General features: G+C 42.0%; 1 protein-coding gene across 2 annotated transcripts in view; it reads left to right on the top strand.

The window, feature by feature from the left end:
- Window positions 1-13,450, top strand: part of COLQ (collagen like tail subunit of asymmetric acetylcholinesterase) — a 49,885-nt gene that overhangs the window by 17,486 nt on the left and 18,949 nt on the right. The window contains exons 3-9 of one of the 2 annotated variants that reach the window (XM_044450691.1): window positions 615-716; window positions 3,516-3,560; window positions 4,370-4,396; window positions 5,900-5,971; window positions 7,686-7,748; window positions 10,812-10,838; window positions 12,125-12,169. In XM_044450691.1, the coding sequence (XP_044306626.1) occupies window positions 615-716; window positions 3,516-3,560; window positions 4,370-4,396; window positions 5,900-5,971; window positions 7,686-7,748; window positions 10,812-10,838; window positions 12,125-12,169 (381 nt within the window). Of the gene's footprint in view, window positions 1-508; window positions 717-3,515; window positions 3,561-4,369; window positions 4,397-5,899; window positions 5,972-7,685; window positions 7,749-10,811; window positions 10,839-12,124; window positions 12,170-13,450 lie in introns of those variants that run through there. The other variant, XM_044450692.1, reaches the window with a different exon arrangement.

The raw sequence follows: 13,450 nt of genomic DNA, 5'->3' as shown, positions 1-13,450 counted from the left end.
ATTTGATTCTGCATGAATCTGCTGTCTGACATAACTCTTTTCCCACTGACTGTGCAAGGAGCAGAACTTGGCTTCTTGCAGGGCATGCATATCCATTGAATATCATTAACAGCGGAATTCACACAGTCTGTATTACACTGTCATGCAGGCTGCATTATTAGAAGAGGCTATTTTGGGAAGCATCTGCTATGAGCAAAATAGACTTACATCCCATTCCAGCTGGGGCATATGTGCTATAGTAAGAACATACAAAGGACTTTGCTGGCTCAGACTAAAGGCCTGTCTTATCCAGCGTTCCAGACCAGATAGGCAGAGTGGCCCTGCGGGAACCCCACAGACAGGATGTGAGAGCAATCATACTCTCCCACTCAAGTTTCCCAGGGGTAATATATGGCCATCATTGCTAGTAGCCACTGATAGCCTTGTCCTCCATATTAATGATATTAATCCTGATCCTATATTGCTGTGTGGAAGCTGGGAAGTTCAGCTGAATCAATCCCCAAATGATCTTTGAGAGCGGATAAGGATCACTTGACAACACACACTGCGCCTGGTCAAAGCCGTAGCCTTTGGCTACATCATTTAGTAATTTCTCATCTTTAAAAACTTTTTAGATTTTGCTATCAATGGATCTGAAAAACTTATGCCAAGATCTTCAGATAATACAGTCTCCATGTGTAGAAACTGTGTGTCCTCCAGGGCCTCCAGGCCCCCAGGTTAGTACTTCCTTTTGGAATGAAAGTAGGGGGTTGTTTGAATGGGTGTTTTGATCTCTGCATTTTTAATAGAGTGGGAGAGGGCAGAAATAACATGGTGACAAAAAGTATGGTTGCTGGGAGACTAACTTTCTTGCCTTGCAGGTTATGGATGGTCACCATAGATAATAAAATGAAAATGGAATTTTATAAAGCTTTGACTCAATATGATCCAGAGAACAGGGCCTAGGGTTTGGAAGCCTTGTGGAAGTCAAAGGAAAAATGGCACTTCTTGATTCTTGTCATCTATATCCTCTTGATAAACCTGCTGATTTTGTGATGGACACTGAATCCGTAAACAAAAAGAATATAAAACCCACCCCACCCTCTGTTATTAAAAAAAAATAGCTGATTATATCATGGACATGAAGCACAGCTCAGAATTTTGAAATATAAATAACTGGAAAATATTTTAGGAAACCTTCATTGTTCTAAAGCTCTGAGCAGGATGTCAGTAAGATAGAATCACGTTATACATATGGAAATGCTAATGATACATAATTTTATGCACTGTTGTGTTCATGGACTAAATATTGCATGTACAGTTTGAATGAGGGCTTACTCATTCATTTTGCTTTGTAGATCTGGCCACAAGGGATTCAGCTTCTAGTTAGGGTCTATGATTCATGTAAAAGATGAAGAGGATGGCATACCATCCGAAACAGAGGGGAGGAAACAGGATGATAAGGAAGAGGAAATCTCTTGCCTTCTTGTGAGACACTCCTGAGGGATCCATGCCATAGCTGTAAACTCCTTCTTGGAGCTGCACTTTGCAGTTGCAAAGTCTTTATACTGAATTTCAACCCTCCACACCAAAGGGCACAGGGCTTTCATGTCACAGCCTTGCAATTTAGCCTTGTGAACAAACGTCTTCTGTGTAGCCTGTAATTCTGGATGCTCAGTCAAATTGTGGCAAGACTGAGCAGAAGAACAGTTGCTCTATTTATTTCCCTGTAGCATACGATACCTCATTTGAATATCCTTCATAAGTATGTGGTGTTGTGACCTCTGGATTACTGCTGATAAAGAAATGAATGACACATTAGTGCATTGATTTTCACTGCTTTTCAAGCAGGAGCCAGGCTGGCCCCAAGCGCCACCAACAAGGCCACCTGAGGGCCTTTCTCAGGCTGTGGGGAACCTCCACTGCTCCCCACACACTCCGTCAAGTGGCAACACTAAGTGCCACACTCTGTGGGAGGCTTTTTCTAGACTCTCCCATCCACCCCCTCGATGTTGTTCAAGCAAAGTCTGATCAGTCAGTCACCAAGTCATGAGTCAGACTTCATCTGACCAGCTCACTAGTTCTTTGGATGGGGATGGATCTTTTTTCCCTTCACTGAGAAAGTGACCTGCTTTATCAGTGCTGCAGCATTTCCTGGTGAGTCCACTCTCCCCCTAACCCCTACATTCAGTTCTCCTTCTCTGCCCGAGCAACAAACCACTAAAGCTAGCCAGTCACATGGCTCATTGCCTCTTGGGCTCCATACTGACACCACAAATGGCTAGTTAGGCATCTTCACTAGCTACCACCTTAGAGCTTGCCCCAGAGCTCCTCCAGTGGCCCAAATCACAGAACTCAGTCTACAGTTCTAACACAAATCAAGGTGGAGCTGGAGAATCCATATGACAATGAGCAGCTCCTTCAAAGTGAGTGACCGAGAGAACATGGCAGAAAGCAGCCCCTGAGGTGACTGGGACTTGCAGTGGAGATCACTGCAATGGTGATTAGATGTCTTTCATTCATTGCCTCTGTCTGGATCCTTCCAGAATAACATAAGAGGGTATCTAGGAAGCTGCCGCCCTCCCCTTCCGGAGATGTGTGCTTTTATCAGGAGACCATTTCCCACCCTACCCCACACATGCCGTAGATCAGGACTCGCTCATCATAAAATACTTTTGTCAGAAAGGACTCCTTAGTAATTTGCTTTTATCCATTAAATTGGGGTTAATTTACACATTAAGACAAATCATTATTTTATCTTCTAGTTCAGATGCTGGTTGCCCAGTAACAACAGTCGTGTGAGAGATGGACAAGATCAAATCCAATGTAAATTCACACATTTCAAGAAAAACAAGGAATCACCAAGACAGTAAACAAAATAAGTATGAAACAGAACAGGTTGTGTCAAAGTAAAGACCAGGAGATTAAAAACCACAGCAATAATCAATAACATGAGAAACAAAAATTATGCATTTCAAAGAGCTAAAGGAAACTATACTAAATGTGGAATAAACCCCACATTTTGAGGGACTATGCCTCTTCAGACCTTGCAACAGTGGAATCACCTGTTACTCTGTTGCTACTTTTTCCAGACTTTCACCTGCTTTCCTAAAATTGAACTTTTTTTTTCAAGTACAGGTTAAAATCTGGTTCTGCCTCTCCCGTGTTTTTCACCTTGTCCATCTTTCAGTTTCTCCATAATTAACCTCCTTCCTAATGATTTAGTGGGCCTCATCTGTTTTTATAATGGAAAATGAAATCAAGGCAGGGGAATAGAGGTAGATATGAACACACATGAAGTGTGAGATCTTTAGTCTAAGTTTGAGATAGGTTGAAATGGGTGAAATGTGGCATCAGTTCTTTGAGTGAAGTGAACAAAATAAAATCCTCTGATTAGTCAAAGGTGATAAGGAAAGATATTGGGGCAAGCTGATAAACCAGTGTGTTTGCATTATATTAAATCTTTCCTTCTTTCTTTCTTTCTTTCTTTCTTTCTTTCTTTCTTTCTTTCTTTCTTTTTCTTCTATTCCTTCTAGGGCCCACGAGGTATTCCTGGTATGAAGGGACCAAAAGGGGGGAAAGTAAGTGTCAGAGAGGTATTTTTGTTTTTTGTGAGTGTGTGTGAGAAATATGACTATATTTGTGTAGTAAGTTGGGATTACATAGATCATTTCAGAAATACATATTACTTATAAGCAGTGATGACTGTCACAATATGCATGTACCAGCAAACCCTGGAAACTACCAGGCACCATGAAGTGGTGGTACACCTCAAATTGAATTGTGAAGAAGGCCAGTCCATTATTAAACTTTATTATACATCAAAAGGGCTGGTTTGTATAATTACTGTTGGTTAAACATCATCTCTCTGCACTTGGCTTGTCATTTCACCCAAATCTGGGCAGCATGGCTTGCTGGAGGGAAAAAACAACCCTCACCTAACCTATATTTTTGGTTATTTGATTGTTGTTTCCCCTTCTAACAAGCCAAGCAGTCCAGCTTTGGATGACACAACAAGTTGTACCTGGTTGGGTTAGTAGGCAAAGAAAATCTGGCATACACTTTAGCTGAAGCAAACTACCATGACTTGTTTAACTCATAGTGATCGTGCAAACAAGGCCAACATACGTGGAGACAAAACCTCAACTAGCAGTTTCCCATGACTGTGTTTCTGGTGATCTTTGCATTTCTCCCAACCGCCTTGACCCATTAGAAAAGACTACTACATACCAGCTCACTTGAACCTGTTTTCTGCCTTGTTCTCAATTGGCATGTTTGACCTATTCGTAAGAACAAATAATCATTAAAGGATTACAAAGAAATAGCACCATTTCCTTTTCAGAACAGCCCAGCTGGTTTGTTTATACTAATATAGTCTTTTCTCTGACAGGGTGAGATTGGCAGACCAGGAAGAAAGGTATGAAACAAACTGTGCAAAACCCGCTAAAGCATGTCCATTCACGTTACAAAATTTTAGAGTAAGCATTAATGTGCAAATCACATGTAGATGTCAAATCTGGCTAGTGGGAGCCTTTGCAGTAACACAGCCATGCCATCTTTGTGTAACTTCCTCCCAGGAGGTCTCTTTGGCCCCCTCTACCTTTGCTTGACCACCTCACCAAGACTTTTCTGTTCCAGAAGACACTTGGCTTCCTAGGTTGAGGATCTGATTGGGCCTTACCTCTGTGTTTTTAAAATTGTTTTTATTTGCTTCAATCTGCCTCTGTTTTTACAATGCTTTATTTTTGTTGTTGTCCATGCTTTGATTAATCTGCATTTTATTGCAAATGTAGTAGAAAGTTGGGACAGAAATATTTTGAATGATGAAATGAAATGTGTTACATTTCCATGAGGGTTTTTCATTGTGGTGTGTCAATGTAGACATGTTGGAAAGTGGTGAGCAACTGTGGCCTCAGTGTGTATATAGAACACAACCCCCATATAGTGTTTATTAAGATTTTTATATCCCAACATGCATTGTAAAATGTTCCCAGGATAATAAACAATAGTATGATTATCAAATGCAATAAAAACTTTATAAATCACAGTAAAATGCACTGTTTAATCAAAAGGCAATTAACCAATCTTAAACATCAGTCTAACTTCTAGGAGAGGGTTTTCCAGAGCTGGGGTGCCACCACCAAAAAGGCCTTGTTATGAGTTTGCGCCATCAAGATTGAGTTTGGTGGTGGCATATCCAAATGGGCCCCCCCAGAATCTCACAAGTTATGCACAGGATGATACAGGAAAAGGCGCATATGCAGCCATCATCTGATCTAGCTGAAGATTTGATGTTGAGTCATACATTTATTTATATTTATTTAAAAATAATATATATCACTATTTTTCCCTAAGGCCATAAATAAAAACATTAAAATAAGCTGTATAACAAGCAATAGTCAACAGTAGAACTCACAACTCCCAAAAGATCCTGAAGGTTTCCTGAAGGCTTACACTAAAAAGGCTTTTGCCTTCAGGTTTACAATCTGAAAGACATGTTACAAAAGGGGAAAAAAACAATGAAGAGGGAAAAGGAAAACACCCAAACTCAGACGCCAGTCCTTAAAATTGCACGGTAGATCTTAGAACAATGAGGAGGAAAAGGAATGATCCAGGAATGGAGCCGAATGGAGCTGCTTTCTCAGCACATCTGATGGAGTGGCTAAGGTTCCCATCTGTCCCGCTGTTGCCACCTGGCGGAATGGCCACGGTCAGGTGACAACTGAGGGAGGTAGTGTTACGTCAGCTCTGATGATCCAAGATGACAAAAAACTTCTGAGAGGACCACTGAAGACACTTCGTTATATCCAGACATGACTGTTCTCCATTTGAAAGACAAGACTATGTGAAACCCAGAGTCCTTATTCCTGATTTCTCTTTTCTATTCCTCCCCACCCCACTCTTTTTTTTTCTTTTGAAGGGTAGTCCAGGTCCTCCAGGTATCCGTGGAATGCCGGGGCCTCTTGGATGGCCTGGTCCAATGGGCCCTAAGGTAAGATCAAGGTAGCGAGTGTTCTTTTTTGTGGCAAGATTTGTCCTGTTAATTCAACTAGATCTTCTCAAAGCTAACCAGCTTGCTGTAGAACAAGCTTGCTGGTTATGAGTTCCTAGGCTTTGTAAAGTTGCGGGGGGCATACGAGTTCCAGACCCCAACATTGTGAGGAAGGAGGCTTGGCTTTCAGTAGAGCAACACAGGTTGGCTGAGCCCTGGTGCCCGGACAGGGTTGCCAGATCCACAACTGGATGCTGTCATGGCTTCTGTAACGGGACGACCGTGTGAGTGAAGACGCCCCTGTAGCAAGCAGGATTTCTGCTCTGCTTCCAAGGATTGGCAAGACATGCTGGGTTACAAGCCAGCAGGAGGACTTGAAGAGTACCCTTTTCTCCCCTCAGAGAGCACAGTAAAGTGAATTATTGTCTCTCTGCAGTCCTGCTGATTTAGCAATTTCCCCATTTGCTAGATGTTTATCAGGACACAGCAAAGGATTTCTGCAAAGGCATTTGCAAACACAAATGGCTTCCAGGCCACACTTCTGAGTGACTCTCAGTATATCAGATGAAATTAAGACGTAAGTCAAACTGGCCAGATGAGCAGCTGAAACTGACAGTCCAATGGATGCCAGGAGTTGCTAACTGTTCTTGGTGTAACAGAGATGGCCCAGCTCAAGAGGCAGCATTACAGCTGTCAGGGACGTCAGAATTCAAGAGGTGCTGGCCACTCTGGGATACCCTCCAAAGAGGGGGACATACAGCTCTACAACAGGACCTCAAGACAGTGGGTCCAAATTAGGTGCCAGTTGTGTCTGTAGTCTCCCCCCCCCCCCCCCATTCTCTCTCTTTCTTTTTCTTCCCCCTTTCTTCCTGCTTTCCTTTTTAAATACAGGCTGTTTTTATTGCTCCATTCTGCTCCATGGGACAAGAGAAATGCTAAAACTGAATGTGTTCCTTCCTTGAGGAAAGAAATATATCTGAAGATTCACTCCTTTAGGGCAGAGGCAGCAAAAATGATTTTTTTCTAGTCCAGCAACATAGAATGGGCTGATTAAGAGAGCAATGCTATGGCCATAGATAACTTCAAGATGTTACATACTTTCTCCTCTGGGGCTGGAAACCTCAGAGGGAGAGCTCTGACAAAACTCTGGCCTCTCTCCTTCCCATTCCACAGCAATGGCCGTCACCATGGAAAGCTCAATGATGTGTCAGTACCAACCTCCAGAAGAAGTCAGAGAGGAGAGCAGTGGGGCATGCCAGTGGGTGGGCTGCAAGGGGAGAGGCTGTGGTTCTGCTGGATCTACATGCCTCTTGGCTCCCTTCCTCACCTGCAGAGTTGGATGGGTTCAGAGGTCTGTCTGACTTTTGTCCTTTACAAAGAATGGGAGCAGGGAAGCCTCTGTTGCTGATTCGGCAGCACTGAGCTCTCCCCAGGAGGACTTAGCATCTGAGCTTCTGTCCTGTAGGACTACGCTGAAGCTTGGTCCATGGCCATCCACTGCTTGGAAGAAGAGGAAGTTAGGAGATGGCACATCTCAGATGGCTGCACAGCTTAAGTGGAATTTAATTGCCTGTGTCTTTAGCTTCCATTATATCATTGCAGTGATAGAAATGCTGTATGTTTCACCTCTTTGATCCAGACCCAGAGCCATCATTCCAGTTACCAACGCCCTGCCACAGCCACAATGAATAATTCTCTTTATTGACTCCTTTAGGGTGAAAAGGGAGATTTAGGTTTGATGGGATTGCCAGGTTCAAGAGGACCGGTGGGCTCCAAGGTTTGTTTACTCAGCTGTTATGTTATTCCTCTCTGGCTTCTAACAACTGCTTAACGGCTGCTTCCTTGGTTAGAAAGTGCTTTTGTGTAGATTGGTGTGGACAACAGAGGTGGTTAGGCAGGGACTGGAGGAAGAATCATTGCAAATGGCAGACATTCCTTTTTTCTGTGGATATAATGAAAAGAACTAAAACATTCTGCTGGTATGCTAGTTGTTTTCTACATTCTTTATTACATACCTTATAACAAGCTAAGAGAACATGCACGTAAAAGCCAAGTCCATGTAACACAGGGACTCAGAACCCAAAATCTCTACCATACTTGGATTTCCCCATCATCCCATACCAGTAATGCATGGTGTTTCCCTTAGAATCAAATTACATGTTACGTTAATTACGTAGTAGAAATCTACAAAAAGCATCTTTCTCTCTCCCCTCTTTCCCTAGAGTAAGGCATGCAGCCTCTTAGTCAGGCTTGGAACACTACACACTGGGAGGGGACTTTTAACATCCTATCTGCCAATTTTTGCTTCCCCAAATTCCCCACCTTCCACATGCAGGGATTGAAATAAGAAAAGCTCTCCTTTGAGAGAGAAGGGATTCAGGAATCAAACAGTGAGTGGGTGCAGAGGAAGGTTTAATGCTCCCCTCCCACTGCACTGCAGTCTCAATCCAAAGTAAGTTATGTACACTTACTCGAGAGAGAAAAAGAAAAGCCACCACTGTAAGAGAAAAAGGATACCCGCCCCACCGTAAGAGAAGAGGGAACTGAAATAGTCCCAGAACAAAAATAGAAATAAAGTGATTTAATTAAAAAAGAATAGCACCAGTAATGTTCCAGAATGTCAATTGGGTCAAAAGTATTAACTATCAAAAATGGTGAGTTTTTTTCTGCCCCTTGCTCAGCTCTTGATCATTTTGCCCCAGCTAAATCCTGAGTACTTCTGGCATGGGATCTCAGACTTTGGGTCTCTGCTGAGTTGAGATTGGAGTGGGCTTAAATTCATTCTCATCCAAAGCCTTGGCCCAACCAACATTTTGTAAAACTTGACCTTGAAAGGCCAGTGGTGTAATCTCTGAATTCTCTCTTTGAATCACCATCTGTTTCGAAGGCAGAAGAGCAAGTTCAAAAGAACAATGGTTCTAGAAAATGGTCAGACTGACTCAAATCTAGTGACACAACCCAAGACAAGGGAGTATTGTTCAAACGTTAATACCAAAGTCCAGCACCTCTCCAGCTGAATGGGCAGGTGGGGAAGGGAGACTTAAAACCAAGAGAAGCTATCATGGTCTGAAAATTCAATCTTAGAATCCAAATGGATGTTGGCAGTTCTGCCCTGAGAGAAGGGAAGAGAGCCATTCATCATAACTTCCAGCTTACCTGGAGCATAAACATGGAGCAGTCACAACATTCAATGGCGACTCTTTCAGTGGACAGAGTCTTGTCATAATAATTCCAACCCCTCTCCCTAGGGGTATGAAAACAACTGAAACCTACTGAAACCATGCTTCTGTGTTAAAATGCACCATGTTCCAAGTTTCCATCCCCTCTGCTTTTTACACTAAAGAACAAACATTCCAAATAAAACAATTAATGCAATTCACTTTAACATAAGCACTGAGATAAATTGGTCTAAGTTAATTTCTTCTGTCTAAAATCCTCTGAAACGGTGTTGGCAGCCCACAACTACCAGAATAGCCAACATTAATGAGATCCTTTAAAACATACAGATAACAGCAAACCATTAGAAGGAATCAGAACACAGGAGAGACTGAACAGTCACAACACATTAAGCAAATAAGCAGATAATTGGCAAAAAGAATCCCGATAGCAGATGTAACATAGCCACAAGAAGTAAAAATACTAAGCAGTGACAACGCCACCGTGCAGAATAGTTCTGCCCTCCCACTCAGTCCAAAATTCAGCAGCCCAGCTGTTCAACGCCAACCTCCTGTTGCCTTGACAGAAGGTGAGCAGAAAGACAACAGAAGCAGCCACTATCTCTCTTTCTCCTCCGTGGCAATAGCCACGTTGGGGTACATCTCCACTGCAAGCCCAACACTCAATGCTCTGTGGATAAAAGGGTACTATTCCACTGACGTTACTTCACTGATCAGCAAGCGATGAAGGAAAGAGTCCAAAGCTTTAATCAAATAAAGGGAGAAGCCATCCAAGATAAGCCAATGCTTTCAAGCTCTTTGTTGTTGTAACTGACAGTCCTTGCAGACAAAACCTTCTCCATATGGATTTCCCTCTGCTGCTGCTATTTCAGGTGGTACATGAAAACCAAAAGTAGCTTTTCCAGACACTCTTGAGAAGCAAAATGGAGCTGAAAGTATGGCAAGCTTACGCTCCAAGATGATACCTGGATAATACCTAGATATTTGGAAGATGATTCACTGGTAGATTGAATGAAGTCCTTCACCTTGCAGGGTTGTACTTTAGGTCATGCTTCCCCATGCTCTGGTAACAGAAATCATTACTGCGCTTGTAGTCCATGCTAGTCTTTGCTCTTAAAATGGAAATTGGCATGCCAATATCCTGTGCAAGCATCATTAGCATTTGTTTGGAACAGATAACATTTTCCTCATATGTGGCTGCAATTGCTGTTTCTCAAAGATTACAAATGATTCTGGGAAGTGCATTAGAGGACAAACTGCAAGCTCAATGAAAACCATTATCTAAGAGACTTACAGTAGATGAGAGAAAGCAGCTACAGAATATGGCTTATGGTGATTTACCACAGAAACTGCTTTCAGTTACATTATTAGACTAGTAGTGACACCTGCTTTTTGCTTGTATTTTAATTTCCAAAGCAATCTCAAACAGGATTAGCATGCTTGCAATACCTGATTTTTTTTCTTTTTATTTCATGGTGGCTTCCATGCTGAAGTGTGTTGCTCTCACTTTGTATGTCTTTATTTGTGATATTTTTTTCAAAGGCTACAAAAGAAAGTATTGGTGAAACTAATTATTTATAGTTTTTCCATTCTACTTTTAAAATCCACGTGGTAACTTAATTTTAACCAATTAGCAAATGCTAAAATAGCTGTTCTTTGTCTAGGGTTACCCTGGAAGCAGAGGAGAAAAGGTTAGTGTTGCCAAGAACTCTACGCTACTGAAAAGTTTACATGTAATCTATGTTCCCCATACAAAATATGTGTTGCCTTAATGCAGGGGTGTTGGAATTTTTTCTACTCAAGGATAAACTCCATTTCAGAGAAGTTTCTGGGGCTACATTTCAGTGGCAGGTGGGTCCACACAGTCAAAAATCCATTGTATTGCAACTTAAAACTCTTACTGCCAATAACTAAGCTTTTGTACAGGAATGTTGAGCTTTTAGTATGTGGCACACTTCAGCTACACTGAAGCTGGGAAACTGCAAAACAATTAATAGTTGGAGAAAGTAGGCATGAGGTTGTAGGGCACCCCAAAGATTTGGCCCAGACCCCAAGATTCTGCTTGATTGCCTAATCTATTAGATATGTCGGGATTTGATCAAGTTGACCTTTGTGTGGCAGAGTTTCAAAGGGTTCAGGAGCAATGATGTAACAGCCAATTTTGAAGTGCAGGAGCTCATTGTGACAGTCTCCATAACTGCACTCCCATGTAGCGTCCAGAACTGCAGGCATGATGGTGATCGATATCAACAAACCAGCTCTAGCAGTTTTCATATCTACCAGGAGGCCTTTCATAAAGTGAATTGGTCTCAATGGCCCAGTGGTCTTCAAGAGCAAGCCGCTCCAAAATACCTAGTATTAGGACAGGGAACAATATATGATCACTAGGAAAATCCATGCCTCCCCCAGCTGTTGTGCAGATTGCATCTCAGCGCAGAGGGAACACAGAACTTAGTGTTGTAAGCCGCCCCGAGGCTTTGGCGAATGGGGCGGCATAAAAATGTTTTAATAAATAAATAATAAAAAAATAAACTTTGAGAGCTGGCAGACGACATTTGGGTCTCTGCTAACTGCATCACTGCCCAGGAGAGTGTCTTCTTCTCCAAGCTCTCCATCAACTTGACCACAGAGTTGGTATGCAGAGCATAAGCGATTTGCATGGAATAGAGGAAGTGAGAACCAAACTTGAGTGGTGCCTGGTACCCACACATCCTGACTGGATCCGCTGGTGTTAGGCCTGCTTTGGGCTTCCTGTAGTGGGCACCTATAGGCCATCTTTTATGAGTTGCAGAAACCTTCATCCACTATTGGTGGTACATCAGAGTTGGTTTCTGCTGGTACAATTATGTTTGTGCTAACACGTCAAAACCACTGAAGCTTGCCTAATATCTTTCATTCTAAGTTCAGTACTGGGAAAGCAACAATTTATGTTATATACTTTTCTCCCCCCCGCCCCCTCTGATATGGCTTTCTACAGGGAGCTCAAGGAGAGAAGGGTGCCAAAGGCAGCAAAGGTGACAAGGTAAAATTACCTTTATAGAACACCTAAGAGTTCTCAACATAGTTTTATCAGTTGTTACATTGAAAGCATGTATACTGTATTATAGCTCATGGAACCATACATAAGACATGCATCTTTTAACACAGGGATGCTCCTCATCTAGATTACTTTGACATCATGTTATTTTCAATATATTTTCAAGTTCACCTCTTAAGGACATAAGAAGAGCCCATTCATTATAGCATTCTGTTCACACAGCATCCAACCAACTGCCAGTTGTACATGAGTGCAATAGCACCCTGCCATTCAGGTATCCCAGCAATATGTACACAGGCATATGTCCCCTGATCGAATTAGTCTGCCTGTGAACACATCCCTATGTATCCTGTCAACGGCTGTGCAGTCATCAGGACTAGAAGCCATTGATAGCCTTCTCCTCCATGATTGTGTCCAATCCCCTTTGAAAGCCAATGGCTAATACTATGTCTCGTGGACCCAATTCCATTGTTTAACTGAGTGCTGTACAAATCTCCTACCAATCATGTTTGTTGGATGACCTGCCATTAAGAGAGAGGCAAAAATGTCTCCCTATCCATTTGCATAAATTCGTAATCCATCATGTTTCCCTTTCCCAACCCTTTTCCTAAGTCAGATAGTCCCAGATGTTGTAATCTTTCCTCACAGAGGAGCAGTTCCAGACTCTAGATCATTTCAGTTGCATTTTTCTGCTTTTTCCAACTCTACGATAGTATTTTTCTCCCTGCATCCCCACTTCCTCTTTTTTGGTTTGGTGTGGTGGCCAAGCATGGCTGCACCATAGGCTAGTATGACATTGGCAGCTTTATTTTTTCTTTCCTTTCTTAATAATGCCTATCATGAAGTCCTATTATGAAAATAAGATGATGTTGAAACAATATTAGATATAAAGTACAAACAGAACATATAATCCCATAATGTGACATATTCAAAATAGGATAATAAACTTGGTTCCTCATTTCAATCTGAATTTTAGCACCATGGCATTTTCAAAATATGAAATTGAAAATATCTTGACAATAACATGATGTTATAGGAAATGTAAATCCAATGAGGAGCAGGGGGCATAAACCCATTTCAACCTGTTTAGGATATACAACACTGTTTGAAGTGCTTTTAATATGTGTTTATCTCCACTGAGCCTTCACAGAGAGAGATTAAGTATTTAAAAATGGACATGGGTTGAGTGTTTAATTCATTCTTTTTGCATACAGACCTATGTACCTTTAGACAGAAAAAAATCTGCAGCTCCCAGCCTGCTGTGGT

Source organism: Varanus komodoensis, unplaced genomic scaffold (genome assembly GCF_004798865.1).
Source record: "Varanus komodoensis strain SLA01 unplaced genomic scaffold, ASM479886v1 scaffold68, whole genome shotgun sequence".
NCBI classification, from domain to species: Eukaryota; Metazoa; Chordata; class Lepidosauria; order Squamata; family Varanidae; genus Varanus; species Varanus komodoensis.
The sequence above is the reverse complement of the archived record's forward strand: the minus strand, read 5'-3'. Positions and strand labels throughout refer to the sequence as shown.